Raw genomic sequence first — 18,544 nt, 5'->3', positions numbered from 1 at the left:
TTGTACATCCTTGGATACTTCAGCCTCCTCCAGCAGGGCTGGCTGAGAATCCATCTAACCAGCTCCTCAGGAGCTGGGGTGGTTCTCATCTGCCCAGCTGGGGAGTCTCCTGATCTCTTTAACTGTTGGTGCAGCAAGGGGCAATTTAGGAAACAGCAATACATGGAGTGGGTACTGAAATCTAGCAGTTTGTTTATGCAAATGTCTTTACTATGATTCAATTGTCATGCTGCATTATATGTCATCTGTGGTGTGCAGAAAAGCTAAATTCTTCTCTCCAATGTATAAAAACAGTATAACGGCAATTACTTAACCCAGATATGTTTATAAATAGCTCAATATTTTTGCAAAATATGAGCAAACTGTCACAGGCTACATCTACATTCATAAGCAATTATGTGGTTTATGTTTTTTTCTAAGAAACATGGAATGTGGCACAACACTTGTCCTAAATTTTACTATCTAGACTCCACAGACAAAGAAGGTACATTTGTGTCGACTCAGTATGGAGCAATGTGATTTTTTTGTTGTTCTTGTTGAACCTAGGCAAGTCATTTCATGTTAGAACTGTCTTTGGGTGTTTTAGCTAACATTAGTCACAGACAGGAGAAAACTCTTTGAAGTCCTGGGAGGCAGAACCATTTTTAAAACACAGATTTTTTGCCACCCAAGATAAGGTAATCTTGGATCAGCAACAAAAGCTTTCCTGACTAGGAGCAGTTATTGAACAGACTGCTAAATGAATTCTGGCCATTCTTTAAAGCAGCTGAAATTAGGGCAAAGGCTGACATCTTTTATCAGGACTTCAGAAAAGCATCCATTTTTAAAAATCCAAATTTTCATTGTCCTTTAGCAGGAATAATACAAAAAAACCCAACAATAAAAACAACCCTTTTTTTTTTTTTCTGCTCAAAACCTGTCACTGCCAGAACTGCCAATTTCAGCAGTTTTCAGGCAACCCGAAGGTCCGTATTGTGCTTTTTATTCTAGAGTGACAAAAAGACAGTGTCACAAAAGACAGTACCTTTTAAACCAGCTTGTCTGAAAAACTTGTCCCTTGTTAATCGCTTTGTTTGCCATGCTATATTCCCTTTAGCTATCCGCTTATTTTTACTAATCTTTCAGGGTATTGAATCTCCAGAAACAGAATTTAACTAATTAAATATTTTAGACATAAAAATATGCTTATTTGTATCATCCGCCTACAGGCTGCATCATGGTGGGAGAAAAGATGTGCAAAAACACTCTCAGAAGTCATCAGAGGCCTTGAAGCTTAGGCAAATCCATGGTCATTGATAAATTCATGTGTTGAACATCATTTAGGATGGCCAATATTAGCTAGTGAAGAGGGGAGATGAGGCCTTTGCAGAAGCAAAGACAATCGCTGATGGATGATTCCTGGTATTTCCAAATTCAAAAGTCAGTACATGGCAATTTTGTGGGCAACACAAGGAGGCAGAAGTCTAGTGTCTCTCCTTTCTTTGTATTCCTGGAAAAAGGATTGATCATTACTGGACCTGTCTGTAAAATTTTCTCTGAACATCAATTTCATAGTAGCAATAGAAGAGGATTTGCCTTTGAACTTCAAAATATATTCAGGCAAAATGAATCTTACTGTAGTTCCATGTTGTAATGCTGATTTTTAGAAATGCTGTATATTTCTGTCCCTCTAATAAACAAGCCCTACTTGCCCCAAGCTGGACAACTGGAGCATGAACATCACAGATCTGTTTTTCTTTACATGAAAAACATCTTCTTGAGTCCAAGGAATACTTGAGTGAACAGCTGAAAGATAAAATAGACTGTATTTGTACAAATAACACAAACGTAAATATACCCATGAAATTACTCAACATATATTTGCATTTTCTGCATTCTGTCTTGTCTACCCAGAGCAAAGGTCTTGCTTTACTACAAACTCACTTTCAGCCTGCTATAATATGTGAGCTCCCCATAGATGTAAAAAGAAAACAGGAATTTGCAGCTGAAGAAAACTGTTGCTTTTATAAACTTAGACCTCCCCTTCCTCCTACTTAAACCACAAGTAATGAACCAATTCTATATATCTGAGCTTCCGTGTCCCAGCTGATGTGTATGTTGCATTGCCCTTTGCCACTTGCCTTACATTTGTCCCGTCAAGGAAGAGCTACTCTAAAAGGATGATGCAAGTCTCACTATTAATGATATGTAGCAAAGACTCTCTGCTCATTCTTCCTGTAGACCTGTAGGTGTATTTGGAGATGATGAAAAATCCTTTTGTTAAGGTTCAAATTTGGAAGAAGTATAATATGTAGGATGGGAAAGCTCATTTCAATTTCCTGTTCTGCTGAACTTCCCAGTGCACTTTGGAAAGTAACTTACAGCCAGTTACACACTGTTGAATTAAAGCTGGCACTGGCCATTTGCTTCTGCTCTTCCATCAGGAAGTCTGTATGATAGAGCTTTTGAACAAGCACAGAAAATCTTCCCAAACCCCGAGTGTTACACTTGAATGGAAAACCCTGAAGATAAATGTTCTCAGGCACTTACAGCAGTGGGTACTGCATAAAGCTGTAAGATTGTTCTTGCTTTCTTGTTTATTATACTAGCATCTATTGTTGAATGATGCATTTCAAAATAATTTCATCTCTCTGGGGGATTTCACAGAATGGTTTGGGTTGGAAGGGATCTTAAAGATCATAGAGTTCCAAGTCCCTCTGGAATTTGGGATGCAACCTTGCAGAAAGTCAGTGACTAGAGGTGTTGTGGAGACCTGAGTCTTCTTTTCTTACAGAAATCATATTTCCATCATCATTCAATGGGGAATAATGTGGAGCTGCTCCTGAACGGAAGCAGCTCTTCCCTTCTTTTTGCTCAGATTAGGATTCATGTTAGTTACATGATGAAACAGTCTAGGGACTGACTAGGTCAAAAACTAATTTTCTCCCTTCGACTTTTTATTTTGTTGTTATTCACATAAATAAAATAATGTACATGTTTAAAATTACATAGACATTGTATCTTGGTTACATACATCAAACACCTGCATTTATAAGTGGATGGTTAATTACTTAACATAAATAGAAATTTTAAAAGGATAAATAAAATAGTCTTTCCAATAATTAATATGATACTGATTGAGATGTGGTTTATGCCTTTTTAGAGATTATTTTTTTTTTAATCTATTTAAATAATCCACTACTATATCACATATAAAAAAATTGGATATATCACTTCAGTTTTCACATATATGCATCACTTCACTGAACTCCAATGATTATTGTTTTTATCCTTACAGCTAAGAGTGTTGCTGGCCTAGATATAAGGGTGAGGATTATTCTCAAGCAGCACAAAGTATATGATGATTACCTCAATCTGCCAGATTTTTTGTCTGGAACTGGTATACTGCAGAACGCACCCCAGATCAGCATCCTGTGTTAAGTTCTGCTTGCATTACTAGATTATGTCCACCTCTCCCGCAATTCTATTACTTCTAAACTGGAAAAAGTGCTTACAAAATGTCACATACATTTCATTGAATAGCAATGAAACATGCTATTCAATTTGTCCTCCCAGAGGCAGTATCTCCAATCTCACAGAAGTATTGTGAAACACCATTTATCAGCATGTGTAGAGCTTTGAAATCCTTGGCAAGGGGGAATAATAGGATTGTTAGTTACTTTTTTTTTTAAGATATTTTTGAATATCAAAGTAGGGATTGAATTCTATTTATATATTCCAGTAAATACAGCAGAAAAGAAATAAAACCTTTTAAGTAAAATAATTTGTTTATACTTTGAAAATAACAATTTGTTACTGCTGCCTTCCAGTGGGCTATTTCAAGTCCTATTCAAGCCAATGACATGACTCCCTACCTTCCATGGCTCTTGCATCCAGACTCAGGAGAGTATCACAAAACCCAGTGACATGTAGGACACTGTCTATGACTCAGAGCTAACTAAAACTAATTCAATAATGAATAAAATCATTCAATACAACTCCATGGATAATAACACAGAAGGAAGGGAATGTTACTTGTTGACTGTGCACTGGAGGGGGCTCAAGTTTCTAACCAAATCTAGCGTTTGTGAGTCATGCATGCACGTAACCCAGCAAAACAATAAAACCTCAGCAATACCACACTTTTCTTCTCAAATGTCTTCCAGTTCCTTGGCAGTGTAGGCTGTAAGCCTGTGGGACTAGCATAAAGAACCTTCACTCTGGCAGTAATTACATTGCTTCTGATCTCTCACACCCTGTCACAGTAGTCTGTCCCTGTACTCAGCTTCCTGGTGATTTAGGATACCCCACAGGGCTGTGCAACTTGCCTGAAATGGGAATGAGGGGTTTCTGATAGTTTCAAGGTATGTGGTTTATCTGAAGTATGACTTCAAGGCATGAAGCTATGGTAAATCTCAAAGAACATCACAGGCAATAATTATGACTAGAGCCTCAAACCCAGCATACTTTTCTGGAGGAAGGCTTTGAGCACAAGCTCATTATAAATACATATCTACCCCATGTGGCTTTTGAAGAATGACAATATGTTATCACAGCAACAAGGAGCCACTGTGACTGCTTTCCTTAACAAATATGTTCTTCTATTTTTTGATGCATCTCACATACAAAGATTAGATTCTAGTTTCAGTATTATGGTTACTTGAAGTGTCATTTGGGAAGGAATGCTGTGAATGCCTGTGGAAAAAAGTTATTCTGCTTCTATTATGTAATGTATTTCACATAAGAATAAATCACAAAGTCGCTTCACTTTTAATGGTATTTTTTTTCTGCATACCGGTATTTGTGAAGTCACCCTTTCTTAGGACAAACAGTTTTCTTTACTGTTGAGTGTTGATTTTGCCTTTAGCATCAGTTGTTAATTCCTAATATGTGGGGACTTACAGGCAAACCCAAAGAAGACTTTAGGTTGACCATAGATCACACAATGAATGCCTCTGAGCAGAGTGCACTTTCATATCTGGATGGGAAAGATGAGGGCCTCGTACCTTAGGCACAGCCAGGGTTAGATGACTGCTGAATGTGTGTTCTTTCGATTTCAGTTTTTGCACTTGAGCCCTTGTCATTGCCATTTCCCACAGTCTGGACTGTCATTTTACTGGTTATTTAAAACCCCCAAAATCCAGCTTGCTCTCTCTCTCTTCCCAGTCTTACTGTTACAAGTTACAAAATACCTAAAAGTTGGAAGTAGCAAATTATCTTGACAGCCCAAGCACTTTTCTTCCTTCTTTTGTCTCTCATTGCTCTGCCGTGGAGTCTTTAAGCCACTAAAAGAGAAGGAAAACAAGGGAATCTCCAGGGGCAAGCACCAACAATTAGGAAGCAGGAAACAAAGGGTTAACGGGAGAAAGGAGAGTGGGGTGAAGAATCCCCCAATTTTTGTAGTTGATTCTATAGTCAACTGAAGAACATTATTTAATTTTTTCTTATGTTTTTTTCCCCACCATGTCTGTGCATGCAACTTCACATGTTCATTTTCGAACTGGTAATGATTCAGAAGCAAACTTCAGCAAAGCAGTTTCAGTCAAAACACAGTAAGCAGGTAGGCCAGTGGTGCTAAGAGAATAACTGAACTGTATTTTAGCAATTAATAAATTGAAAGGAAAGAAGATAGATGGGGATTGGTTAAAAAAAAAAAAAAAGCTGCAATATTTTTGTGTTATTGCAGGTGTCATTTAATTATTTCCGAGTTAACAATGCAAAATGGGGGTACACTAAATATAACCCCTCATCTGTAATTGTCAAGCCTGATCTCCTTGTGCTGGAAAACCTAAAATCAATATGAATGAATCCTAGCGGGAGTCCAGTCCCTACCAGAGAAGGGCTGCGTGTAAGAAAGGAGGGCAGCATGCTGTAGAAGGCAACACAGCCGAAAGTGATGCCATCTGAGCGGAAAAAGCGAGGTTTGTTTTCTTGGCTGCCTGCATCCTGAGGTCACTTTAAATGACAGACTTCTCTTGGCATTTCAATTAGACTGTGCCAGTGGGCAAGCGGGGAATATTAATGAGGCAGCCTCGGAGGGCCACGAGGGCGGGAGTCGTGGACTGCCGGTTGTTCGTTCCCCCCAGCAGACCGGAAAGGGCGCGGGGCGGTTGTTGGGGTTGTGCCCTGTCACACCCGCACTTAACAAGAGGTGATTAAAGGGTCGGGAAGGGCCACGGGGAAGGTGGTATGTCGTCGTGGGGATCGCTTTTCGCCCGGCTTATCCCTCGCGCACCGGCGGAATTGCCGCGCAGGCTGCAGGGCCGCGGCTGAGCCGCCGCTTGCCAGGGTGACTTGCATCTTCCCTGCCCCGCACGCCCCGGGGCGCACCCGCACCCCGCCGCGGAGTCGCACCGCGCCCCGCGGGGCAGCTCCGCGCCCGCGCAGCCGCCGCCCGCACGCGCCGGTACGGGCAACCCTCCTCTCCCCCCGCCACTTCCCCGCCTGCCTCCGCGCACCAGCACGCGCGCGCGCCCGCCGCTCGGGATCCGCTCCGTCCTGGCCGCGCTCCGCCGCCGCCCGGCGCCTCCTGCTCCGCTCGCTGTTGGCACCCTCCGCCCCTGCCCCCTCCTACCCCTCATCCCCGCCCCGGCCGCACGCTGCCTCCAGGTACGGTCCCCGGGGGTCCCCGCCCTGCCCCTGGCAGGGCTCTGCTGCGGTCCGCAACTTGTCGCCCTGCGGGGCTGTCTCCCCGCGGGGCTGTCCCCCCCGGCCGGTGTACTGCCGAGCAGCTGTCAAACGTGCTGGGCGGCCGGCGGCGGCGGCTGGGGGCGGCTCGCCCGCGGTACCCGCACCAAGCCCCCGCGAATGGCGTGACTCCCCCCCGCCGCCCCCCCGGCCGCGGAGTGCCGTTGTGAGGCGAGGAACGGTTAAACCCCAGTCCTTTTGTACATGCGGGGGTTATTTTTTTTTCATTCCTTTTCGTCTTGGGGCTTACGGAAAAGGAAAGCATCTGATGCGTCTGCTCACATGCCACTTTTGATCATACGTTGCCTCTTTGCACAGAGCAGGATCGTTGGGAAAGATGGAGATACAATAAGTTGCTAGTAGTGAGAAGTGCTGCAGAAACCCAGTGGTTTCCTCTCTCCACCGAAGTGACATATTTTTCCTCGGGTTAAGTTGAAAGCACTGCTTGGCGGAGACTGACTCTAGCTGAGAGTGGGTTTGTGTTTTTCTTGCGCGGTTAGGTTTTGCAAGAGCAGCGATGAAGAGGAAGCTGGTGCTCTCCGAGATGCAGTTGGTTCTACTCGTTGTATTGGTGTGGCTACCAACAAGGTGAGAGGATGTTTAGTTTTCTTGTTCCATACAAACATGTATGTTATGGTCTGCTAAGGGTAAGCCTGTGTGAAAGGTTATGAAAGTATAGTATGTAGTAATGTCATAAAAAAATCTTTCTTGACTGTTTGAATGCAGTATTACATAGTTTCCAGAGCAAATGCAGTAGAAGGTAGCCTAGGGACCATATAAGCCTAATTGCTTGTCCGTAAACAGTTTGTGGTTTGATGCTTTATTTCACCATTAAAAAACAATTCCTTCAAATGCCTTATTGAATCTTAAAGATTTAATGGAGTTACTGTATCACTGTGATTCTGTACCACTCAGAGCAGTTAAGATGGAGACATAGATTAGTCAATATAGCAAACCACAGTCTCTAAATTAATGCTCGCATGTTTTTTGTTACAGGCATGCCATTTTTTTGGGTTGTTTTTTTTTCTTGATCAACATAGCAGAATTCAAAATCATACTTAAGCTTTAAACCTCTAGGTGGAGATAGCATACAACATCACAATCACATATAATAAAACAATAGTCTCATTTATTAATCAACTTTTCTTATGTTGTTTAAAGTTCTCCATTTCTAAATTGACCGCATAAGAGAAAGTAATTTTAATCGCCTAATAGTTTGGTGTTGCTCACAGTCCCTAAACATGTAATTGGTCATAGTTTGTAACTTAGGTTCACTTGCTTTGGTTCTGACTGCAGTAGGTCTTGTCCTACATCAGTGAGGCTTGTAATCTAAATAATGCAAGTTTTCTATGATTTAAAAACTCTGCATTTATTTTTGTCTATAGCCTAGTGAACAAAACATTTCCTGAAACTATGTTTCCTATTTCACTTTATGCCTAACTCTGGTGCAGTATTAGTTGAGTCACAGTGGGCCAGATCCTGCAAACCCTACTCAAGTGAGTAATCTCACTGACGTCAAAGAGACTACATGCGTAATTAAGGAGTTCATGCCTGAGTAAAGTTTGCGGGATTCAACCCTAATTTGATATAATTGTATGATCTGAATTTTTAGTGGTGTCTCTGAGATACAACAGTTTTTTGAACTCAAGCTTAAAAAATGGCAGAGACAGTACAGAAATTAATAAAAAAAAAAAAAAAATGACCCATCTAGTAATTAAAATCAAGAAAAAACCTCACACATCAGTAAAATCACATGTAACATTTTGGTATGGGCTTTGTAAGTTATCACATTTTGGTCGATCCTGTGACAGAAAGCACAGACTGCAATGATTTACATTTAAATACTTCTTCCATGCTGTTGAATTGGGGACCAACATAAAGCCCTGCCTTTCATCATTTTGTAGCTTGCTTTAGGGAAAATGCCACCCAAGCCTACTTTTGGTTTGGAGGAGGAAGAAAACATTCTTGTTTTTATGGCATTCAGGATGCCTTGATCAGTAGTTCATGTAGAGATGATAAATACTCAGACATTTCAGGTTAAAAATGTAGATGGCTGGAAAAGGTGTAAATGATGATGAATGTAGCATATGATGCTTTACTTCTGGATACTAATATTCCACAATTAAGCAGGTAAGACTGATGAGCTCATGCATTTCACATGCGTGGTGCTTAAAATTGTTGGCACAGTAACATTTGCTTGTGTATGTCTTTCTGCATAGGGGTGTTTCCCCAGCAGACAAAAGCTTTGGTCTGGGTCTCCAGGTCCAGGTCAGCACCACAGTCAGCTGGGCAGCAGATTCATGCTCCAGCCCCTAATGTTTTCCACAGAGATATGACCCATGAAGGCTGTAACATCTCTTTCTTCACCAGGGAAGTTTGAAACAATCGACGATCTATAGATTGTTCCTCATGCTTCATGTAATTTTTTTCTATCCAACTTTTATAAGGTCTGTCTGCATCTAGTGGAACATCAGATAGTGCTTTTTGTAACAAAATAGCATTTTAGTAATATGAGATCTACCCACAGCTGTCCTGCAGCTTGCTAGTCAGCATCGTTGTTCCCACCCACCAAACGCTGACATCAGAGGACTCCCTGAGCATGATCACCGGAGTTTTCCCTCATGTTAGTTCTTCTGGTCATGTACGTTACATGACCATTGGGTGGAAGCATATCCACAGGATTTATCCAGAGATAGAGTATACTTAGGTGAGGACAGATAGGATAGAGCTGGAAAGAGGCAGTTTTGTGTGTGGGAATCCAGGTTATCAGTCCAGGGGTGATATGCCACTGAGGCCTGGGAAGCTCTTTTAGGCTTTTGCACCTGCACAACCAAATGTGTTAGTGGAGCTTGAAGTAACACCCATGGTGGTGCAGTGTTGGCTAGATGTAGAGGCTATTGAAGAATGATTTCCTGGAAATTTTAAATAGTATATCATTGACTTTTATGTTTCTGAACTTGTTACATACAAATTGTGTATTCATATACTCTTAACTACACCCTTCCTGTTAGAGGGCAGCAAGTTAAGTATTCAAGGCCAACCTGCAAAAGCTGCATGTTGAGTGTGCATTAAAACTTACCTAGCACTTTCTAAAATGTTAAATGTCCATTTAGATCAGTGTTGGCTGACTCCCTGGAAGATGAAGCTAAGAATAACATCACCATCTTTACAAGAATTCTAGACAGACTTCTGGATGGTTATGATAATCGTCTCAGACCAGGATTAGGAGGTAATAAAAACAAAGATTGATTTTAAAAAAATAAGTGTTAATGTTAATGTTCAGATTTTATGCAGTGATATTCCTTCAGAGATTTTTTTTTTTCCTCTAACAACTGGTATGTGTCTTGAAAAATTATTTATAACTCTATATTCACCCAGCTGAATCATGTGAAGTTTGAGGAAGAAAATATCTATGAATGGAAAGGAGGAAAGGGAGCACTTTCACACATTTATCTTAAGGAAAAAGAAAACAAAAATCTGGTGATTTAACATAGTAAAACAGAATGAGAACAAAAATAACATCTAAAGCTGTTATTCCAGTCAGGGAATTCTGGTTGAACAAGGAATGCAGGCTTGATTCCCTGCAATGTGATGAATGTATGTTTTCAGAAGTCTGCACAAGTGTTTTGTGTGGTGTGTGCAAAATCCACATTTTAGATTCATTCCTTATTCCAGTAAAATCAATGGAAATGTTGTACTTTTTAGTTCATTGGAATTAGGGTTTTTCTGGTAATTAGCCTTCTGCTTCTGGGTACCTTGCATGTATTTGGGCTTTTGAAAGAAAATCCAAAACAGAACACCAAAAGAAACAAGGGAATATTAGAGGGTAGAGGTCACTGCACTCTTGTGCCATGACAGTCAGTTATTTTTCAAAATGTCAGTTCACATTTTCATTTCAAAGCTCTATGTGAGTTCATGTAGGTATGTAAGCAAGAAATTTAAGCAATTTGTTTGTTGCTGGAAGAATTAGAATCATATAATTACTGTGCAAAAAAATGTCTGTGGTATGGGGAGAGGCAGAATATCTTGGGTTTGATAATATTTTATCTACTATAATTGTTTATCTGCTATTGATACTAACAAACATAAATATTTGTGTATCAAATAGAACACTCTTATTATTTGTAACAGTTTTGGTAATTGTCATTTTCAACCTGAAGACTGTTTAGCTTGCTAAAACTAATTCTAGTGCATAATCCCTGGCAGCCATTCCTGTTCCTGTTGATTTCAGTAAGATCAGCCCAAAGCTAGAGACCTGCTCTAACAACTCTGATCAAACCAAGGATTCGTTAAAGCTCACAGTGGTTAGCCAGCCCTCTTCCAACCTGACCTGTGGCTCTGCTGCTGTTCTGGTTCTGGAGAATCTTGGCTCGCATCTGACATAGCAAAAACTGGGAGCTGGCACTGGCTGGAGACCAGTTTCTCGTATGCATTAGTCTTAACTTAGGACATCTTTTTATTTCCATTTCTGGACTCTGCACAGTGGAAATGTGAAATATTTTATATTTAAGGACTTTTTAATTTAGATGATCCACAGAATGAGACTTGATGTGAGAATTTATACAGTGATGTTTTACACAGAGAATAAAATTTCTTTGCAAAATACCTGAATTTTAAAATTTAGATGTAATATAAACATACAATGCCTTGCAGGTGACTTGCAGAAACATTTCATATCACAAAGCTCATGTTTAATTGGCAGAGCTTTTAAAATCCTGGGTTTTATTAGAAAAATAATGAAAAATTCTTTTCTTGTTTACTGAAAGGAATGTGCCATTTAATGAGAGCAGTCTGCAGTTCTTTTGCATATCATATATGCTTTTTAATATTAAAATGTATGCTGTTGAAAACAATTTCAAAAATATTTTTATAATGGGTTTTTATTTTAGATTTTCTATTAAATCTGCTTCAAGATACCTCCCTCTTTTTCTTTGCCAAGCCTCCTAGGTAATTAAAATATACTTTGGGAACATAAAAATTAAAGAATTAACATCTGTTTGATGTTGGCATACATGGCAATCAGCCCATGCAGAACATGTGTGAAATGAAACTGTGTCATGCATATTAAACCGTGATGATTCATGATACATTAATCTTAATCTGCAAGAATACTTCGGTGGTGAATGGGCTAATTCTTGTAGTTTGAAAGAATGATTGTAAAAGCCAGTTGTGATAATCCATGATATGACATTTACCAAACAATGCCTCTGTACATAATGCTTAGTAATTATGGAATTTCATATTTCAGGAATTTTGTAGCACTTTATTCCTTTTTCTCTATTAACCTGTACTCTAAAAAGAAAAAATAGTATTTTTTTTTTTTAAACACATGTGCCTAGTGAGTCCTGATAGTTTCTAAAAGTGTTGTTGTATAGACTGCTGCATTTTGACCATGTCACATGTCGTTAATTTAATATGCTTAGTCTCAGTTCTGTTCCACTTGCATTTATATGAATCTGAAAGAATTTAACTGAAATCAGTAGAGCATTTACTTTTGCATAGCAGCTTGCATTATCCTGCTACACTACTAGGATTGAGATCACAACCCGACCTAATGTGCTACAACAGAAATAGGCCAGGGTCTGAGACAGATTCTTCTAAGGTCTTTTGAAAGCAAGAGTTTTTCACCAGTCTACTTTCACTTGTTGTGAAAAGCATTTTTAGAGATGACTTACAGCAAAAATTCAGCTCACTGCAAAGAACTCTTAATCACAGAAATGTTTTTAATAATGAAAAGTGTTAGCTTAACATTGGATTTTTATGTAGTTACTGACCAACCAAATGGAAATATATAGGCTCCTTCAAAGACTCTGTATAAATTCAACTAAGTAATTGTCTGTTTGGGAATTTGTTCTTGAATTTATATTTAGTTTTACTGGGAGACTTGGTGTGAGTACTTCGAGTATGTAACTTGATGCTTTACAATTCAGAACTCAATACTATTTTCTCTAGACTGTTAAGGCAGCTTTAACTTTTACTGGTGGTGCAGCTCTGTTGTATAAACAGATTTTAGCTGTTGGCTATTGGCAGTTGTAGGAGCTGGGATCCTTGAACACTCTAGTGATGCAATAGCCTGCAAATGGGTGTGGGCAGGGAAAAGAAGACACTGCATTGTCCCCTAAATCCAGAGGCATCTCATGAATTAGGTAATACCCTGACCTACTGTGTTGATACGGGTAGGCATGAGAGTATTCAAGGGAAGATAATTTTTTCTCTGTACTCATTTTATGCTAAGAACAGGACTTGAACACTCTTGACTGCACTTTCAGTTCTGACATAAACTATTTTACCCAAACATTCCATGCCATTTCTGTTTAGACATCAAAATAAATTACAAGTTCAGTTTCAGGACAAATTCCCCATGTCATTAGTACTGATTTGTATGAAATACAGCCATGCAAATGACAAGTCATAGAGAGTTTGATTGTTTATGATGTTCTTCAAAATCATGAAGGTATTTTGTTCTATTTATTTGTTGTAATGTTTACAAGACACTTAGGGTAGTGCTTCACCATGGATCCTTTGATTTTTGTCAGCATATAGCAAAATAAGTCCACAAAGCAATGGACACTAAAATTAAGCAAGGGACCAAAAGAGAGTTTAGATCTTCAAATAATGAGACAACAGAATGTTGAAGCTGAGATACAGCTGCATTAAAATCTGGCAGTGATTGAATTATGTGTCTGCTCTGCCTGCTTTCCTCTGCCCCATGGACAGATATGATTAAAGGAAAAAGGGATATAGGTTACGGCATCCCCCTCTTTTAATATATTGATGTTCTTGTGTATTAAGTGTATCAGCAAAAACATACATTCTTTTTAAAATGGTAGCTTCTTTTTAAAGATGAAAAAGAGGAAGGAAAGGAGAAACAATGGAAATGGTGCTGGGTTTTTGATATCATGTTGGATACTTCAGCAGTCTTATCGTAAGCTATTTAGCCTGCTTTGCTTTCTTATGTTTGAAATTCTAGAATGGTTAATTCATAGAATGGTTTGGGTTGGAAGAGACCTTAAAGATGAGCTAGTTCCAACCCCTCTGCCATGGGACACCTTTCATTAGACCAAGTTGGTCGTTTCAAGCAGCTGTAGAATTTCTGTCTGTTCTACTCTCCTAAATTTATAAAATACAATTGAATAAAAGACTTAGGATCTATAAAACTCAAATCTTAGAAAAAAAAACCAAAACCAAACCTCCACCCCAGGACTTCACAAAGGGAATTTATAAAGACACAGGACTGGATTTCATAGCTTGAAGGCCAGATTTTCAGCTGTTCCCTTAACATCAGAAAGAGCTATGCAAATTTATACAAGTTGAGAATCTTTCCACAAACTGTGGTCAGTCTCACCAGCTTCAGAAATGGCATTCTCATTGTAACCAAAGAGATGAATTTGGGTTATTAAGGAAACTGAGGAAGATCAGACAGTAGGTAGGTGAAAACTAAATACCACTGTGCTTCCGTTTTGAAGGATCCATCTCTGTTGCAAGATGACTTTCAGATGTTCTGATTGCTTTAAACAAGAATCTCCATTGTGTTTCACTTATAGAAATACCCAAACCCTTTTTTCCACAATGTTTGCTAAATAAATCAAGCAGGAAAACTGATGAGAACTTAGAAGGATTATTACTGCCAGAGAGATGATGAGCAGTGAGTTCTTAAGGGTATGATCATTTATCTTTGCAGCACTGAATATATTGTTGCATAAAATTGGTGTAGTAACACAGAGTATTAGACTTTATGATAAAAAGTTGTATGATGTATTTACCAATATAAGCCAAAAGGGAAAAAACATTTTTTTTTCATAGAAAACTTTTATTTTCCCCCATTCCTCACCAGATCAGGAGAGATACATATGTATATGTGTTTATCAAAGAGTTGTATCTCTTCGGTTGCCAGGAAACAAGGCCATGATCACATGCTTATAATTGGGAATATGTTAAATTTAGGACAGTATATTTATATGTCTCTGTGATTTAGAGTTTTTAATCAGCTTTAGAAGAGTTTGTAGCTGCAGCAGTCCCTTAGCTAGTCATTCAAAACTTAGCAGTGATTGTCAGCCTCATCATGCTTAATACACGTTCAGAGTACCCTAGAAAAAGGTCCTTTAACTATTTTTGCTGTAGAACACTACAGGAAAGCTTTCATTACTGTTTTTAGAGGAAAAAGTGTGGATCCCCTGCTCATTTCTGGTTGCTTCCTTAGCCCTTCTTTGCTCTAGTTTAATCTTTTGGAAATCATAATGTCTCTCTCCCAGTGCTAGTGCAGAGCAGTTTGGAGCAGCACTTGCATTTTCTGAAAGTCCACTATCTACGTAGTTATGCTGGGATACAAAGGAGTAAACTACTGTATGCCCTTTCTTGGGCATACCTGGAAGGGTCACATGGAATCTGGCCATAATAGTGCTTTCAGAAGAGTCAGTGAGAAACTCAGATTAATTTATGTTAAGAGTTTTGGATAATGTATATTGGCAAAAAGCATTCCTTGTAAAAAATGGAAAAGCAATAGAGAGGAAGATATGAAAATCTCATTTAATTAGTTGTCCAGGGCATGCAGATGGTGCTAAAGTCCAAGAACAGAACTAACTCAGTAGTTGTAAGCATGTAATGTAAGCATTTAACGAATCATTAGGAAAGTGGAAGGATAAAAACCCCTCAGAAGCTGTTGCCATACTGAAAAACACAGCAGCAAAAATGGTGTAGCATAGGATATTGGCTGAGGAGCTAAACAAAGCTTATGTATGTATGTATGTATCTATTTATTGAAAGTCTGTGAATAAATCAACAGTGAAAATATCAAAATAAAATTTATGTTGTAACTGTGCTGAGTATTGCAATTGGGGAAAGTGGTAAAATGCAATGCTTCACCACAGTTAACAAAAATCTATATACTGTAAAGTTTATATGCCTATAAAGGAGCTTGTCTGGAAGGATCTCCCAGTTCACTGAACATGTTTGTTCAGTACAATTTTATTTTTTTTTTTCTTCCTGGCATATCATCAGCATTCACTTCTAATGCTTGAAATACTGCTGCTGATACCATGGCTGAATTAAGGTTTTGCTTACTTTTATCTCAGCTACAAGGAAGACATGAAAGCAGATACTGCAGATTTCTGCGAAGCTCATTGAAGCTCATTGTAAATCAGACTGATGGGATGGTTTCATTTTTCAGCCAGATTTGATGGGCTGAGACAAACTGCCTTCTTTCAGTGATAAATTTATTCTGGGTTATTTAGAAACTGATTGAAAAGCAGTGGCCTTGCTGATACCCAAGGTATTCTACTGTTGACTGCTTCCCACTAAGGCCTCTTACCATGGCCTCTTACCTCTTACTTAAATCTTGCAATGAGTTTGCTATCCAAAATATTGAGCTACTTCTCACTCAGGCTGACTAGTTTTAAGAGCCAAGTGCCAAAGGACTACCATATTATAGTTCCAAATCTTTATTACCCTTGTGAAATGATAGAATTTGTCTAATGCCACCTGAACTGGAAATATAATTATTATTTAAATAATCTATCTCTGAAACATTTTCAGAAATATTTAAATGCATTAAAAAATTCATCCAGAATATCTTTGGGGGATTTTAATGGATTTCATGGATTTTTAGTAGTGGATTTTAACCAAGCAAAAAGTGATTTTAAAATATAGAAATCAATGTATATGTTGCTTACAATGAAAAAAAAAAGGTTGGTCATTCTGTAGCAATAAAGATATACTTTGTAATGCAAAATTAATAGTATTGTGGGTCACACTAAAAGGTGAACTTCTATGATTCTGTGATTCTACTTACAAACAGTATCAGGGAAATTCTTTAATGCTTACTGCTATGATGTAGTCATAGAGTACTCAGTTTCACATATCCTTTGTATAGGAGACACACAGAAAGTTACATTTCAAATCTTTCTTTAATAATGTATACCAAAAAAGAGTCATAACTAAAGAATGTAAGAAAGAAGCTATAGAGATCTCTTACTCAATTGTACAATCACCTAATTATATTAAGAAAGTTTTGGTGAAGAAAATGCTCCATCCCTGGCAGTGTTCAAGGCCAGGTTGGACAGAGCCTTGGGTAACGTGTGAGGCACCCCTGCCAATGCCAGGGGGGTTGGAACTAAATGATCTTAAGGTCCTTTCCAACCCTAACCATTCTATAATTCTATGAACAACTATTAAACCAGCAGTTAATAAAAGCGTTAATGCTCTTTGAATTCTTAGACATATTAGACACAGACAATATTTGGAATACACTGTCATTCACAGAGCTGGAAAAATAGACATTAGGAGTATTTTGATTTAAGGAAAAATGGTAGTTACATCATACTGTGATATGAGTAGGCATCACTGTTTTAGTGATATTGATTTCTGCTCATGTGACAACAACCAAAATTTAAGCAAATAATCATAGAATCATAGAATGGTTTGGGTTGGAAGGGATCTTACAGATCATCTATTTCCAACACCCCTGCCATGGGTAGGGACACCTTCCACTAGTCCAGGTTGCTCAAAGCCCTGTCCTACAATGAATAACTTTCAAGACAATTCATTGTCAAGTTTTGACATTTATTTTCAATGAAAACTAAAACCTTGTGATTAAATAGACATGTAGAACTCCTTTAGCTTCTTTGCGTAGAAAAGTTTGGTTTTTTTTAAACTGAGTTCTTGCAGCCTCTACTGGCAAATATGTATTTATTTCCTGTATTTTAGAACCCCATAAATGAAAACTGCCATAAGACACACCTCGTACTATGTATTTTATTCTGCATAGCACAACAGGTTTCTACTCCATTCAAGGTCTGATTGTGGTGAAATCGATGTAACAATACTATCTTCATGAGATGTAATCTAAAATGATAAAATAATGCAGAAATATTGCTTCCCCCCCCCCCCCCTTGCTTTACTAAGCAAGGTCATAACTTAGGCAAATGATGGTGATTTTCAAACACAGTTGCAGATGGTTGCTCAGTGGTGGAATTTCTGTGGAGACACTCAAAATTTGACAGAATTTTGCACAACCTGATCTGCCTTCAGAGTTGGTTCTGCTTTGGACCTTCCAAAGGTGCTTTTTAAACTTAATTATTCTAAGATTCTGTGAATTACAACCAGCAAGACATTGAAAATAGCTGAAGTTTTCCATTTTAATTGGCAAGTGTGAAAAAATTGGATTTAGAATGTTGGTTCTGGAAGATACAGATGAATAAATATACCTGTGTAGAGGAAAGGTTTAGACTGCCTATGGACAGCAGAATGCACAATGTTGTACAACTCCTGAGCTTATTATTTATAAACAATCCACTGTCATGAATAGAAGAGTTAGGGTAAATGGGAAAGATCTGGAAAAACACAGAAGACTTAAGCTTTTTTTTATGGTGTTTGCGTTGGATTTTCTAACATTCATCAGAACTTGGAACTTGACTAATAAAGTGACTCTAGCCACATTTTTCCCACTGTCACCATAACCTGCAGTCCTGAAAAGGGTTAAATATGGCAAAACATAGTATTTTTAAGGAGAGGCACTGTATTTCATGGAATCATTCTCAGTTTACTTTTTCATCATTAGATGGACAGCATACAGGGAACTGAAAAGCTGTACAACACTGTATCCTAGAGCTCAACACCTCTTCTGGAAGCACCCAGGAACCTCTAAACACTGCCCTTCTAAAGTGTCCTGACAGAGGTCTTAATTTTTATGCTGTTTTCATGTCTTTTCCCTTTCTAAATATCTATTTCATACATAGAAATATGCCCAACTCTCTTATCTGACCAAAATATCATGAATTTATTTCACTCCATCTAGACACAGCTTTCCCAAATACCATGCATGCCATGTAGATGCAGCTGTAGAAAGCAAAGATCCTTCTCTACCCGCAGATTGTATGGCGTT

The 18,544-nt window shown here is 38.6% G+C and overlaps 1 protein-coding gene and 1 long non-coding RNA gene across 4 annotated transcripts in view; one reads left to right on the top strand and one right to left on the bottom strand.

The window, feature by feature from the left end:
* Positions 1 to 305: 305 nt before the first annotated feature.
* On the bottom strand, positions 306 to 6,656 carry LOC115610491. The gene is made up of 3 exons (XR_003992255.1): positions 6,438 to 6,656; positions 5,172 to 5,264; positions 306 to 1,785 (listed from the first exon to the last, which is right to left on the bottom strand). It is a non-coding gene; the product is annotated as an uncharacterized LOC115610491 (long non-coding RNA).
* The window catches only part of GABRA2 (gamma-aminobutyric acid type A receptor subunit alpha2), a 65,456-nt gene continuing 52,790 nt past the window's right edge, over positions 5,879 to 18,544 (top strand). The window contains exons 1-3 of one of the 3 annotated variants that reach the window (XM_030492092.1): positions 5,879 to 5,900; positions 7,167 to 7,254; positions 9,780 to 9,895. In XM_030492092.1, coding sequence (XP_030347952.1) covers positions 7,184 to 7,254; positions 9,780 to 9,895 — 187 coding nt within the window. In that variant the 5' untranslated portion in view covers positions 5,879 to 5,900; positions 7,167 to 7,183. Of the gene's footprint in view, positions 5,901 to 6,111; positions 6,131 to 6,451; positions 6,589 to 7,166; positions 7,255 to 9,779; positions 9,896 to 18,544 lie in introns of those variants that run through there. The other 2 variants (XM_030492091.1, XM_030492090.1) reach the window with 2 other exon arrangements.

Source organism: Strigops habroptila, chromosome 7, assembly GCF_004027225.2.
Source record: "Strigops habroptila isolate Jane chromosome 7, bStrHab1.2.pri, whole genome shotgun sequence".
In the NCBI taxonomy this organism is placed as follows: Eukaryota; Metazoa; Chordata; class Aves; order Psittaciformes; family Psittacidae; genus Strigops; species Strigops habroptila.
The sequence above is the reverse complement of the archived record's forward strand: the minus strand, read 5'-3'. Positions and strand labels throughout refer to the sequence as shown.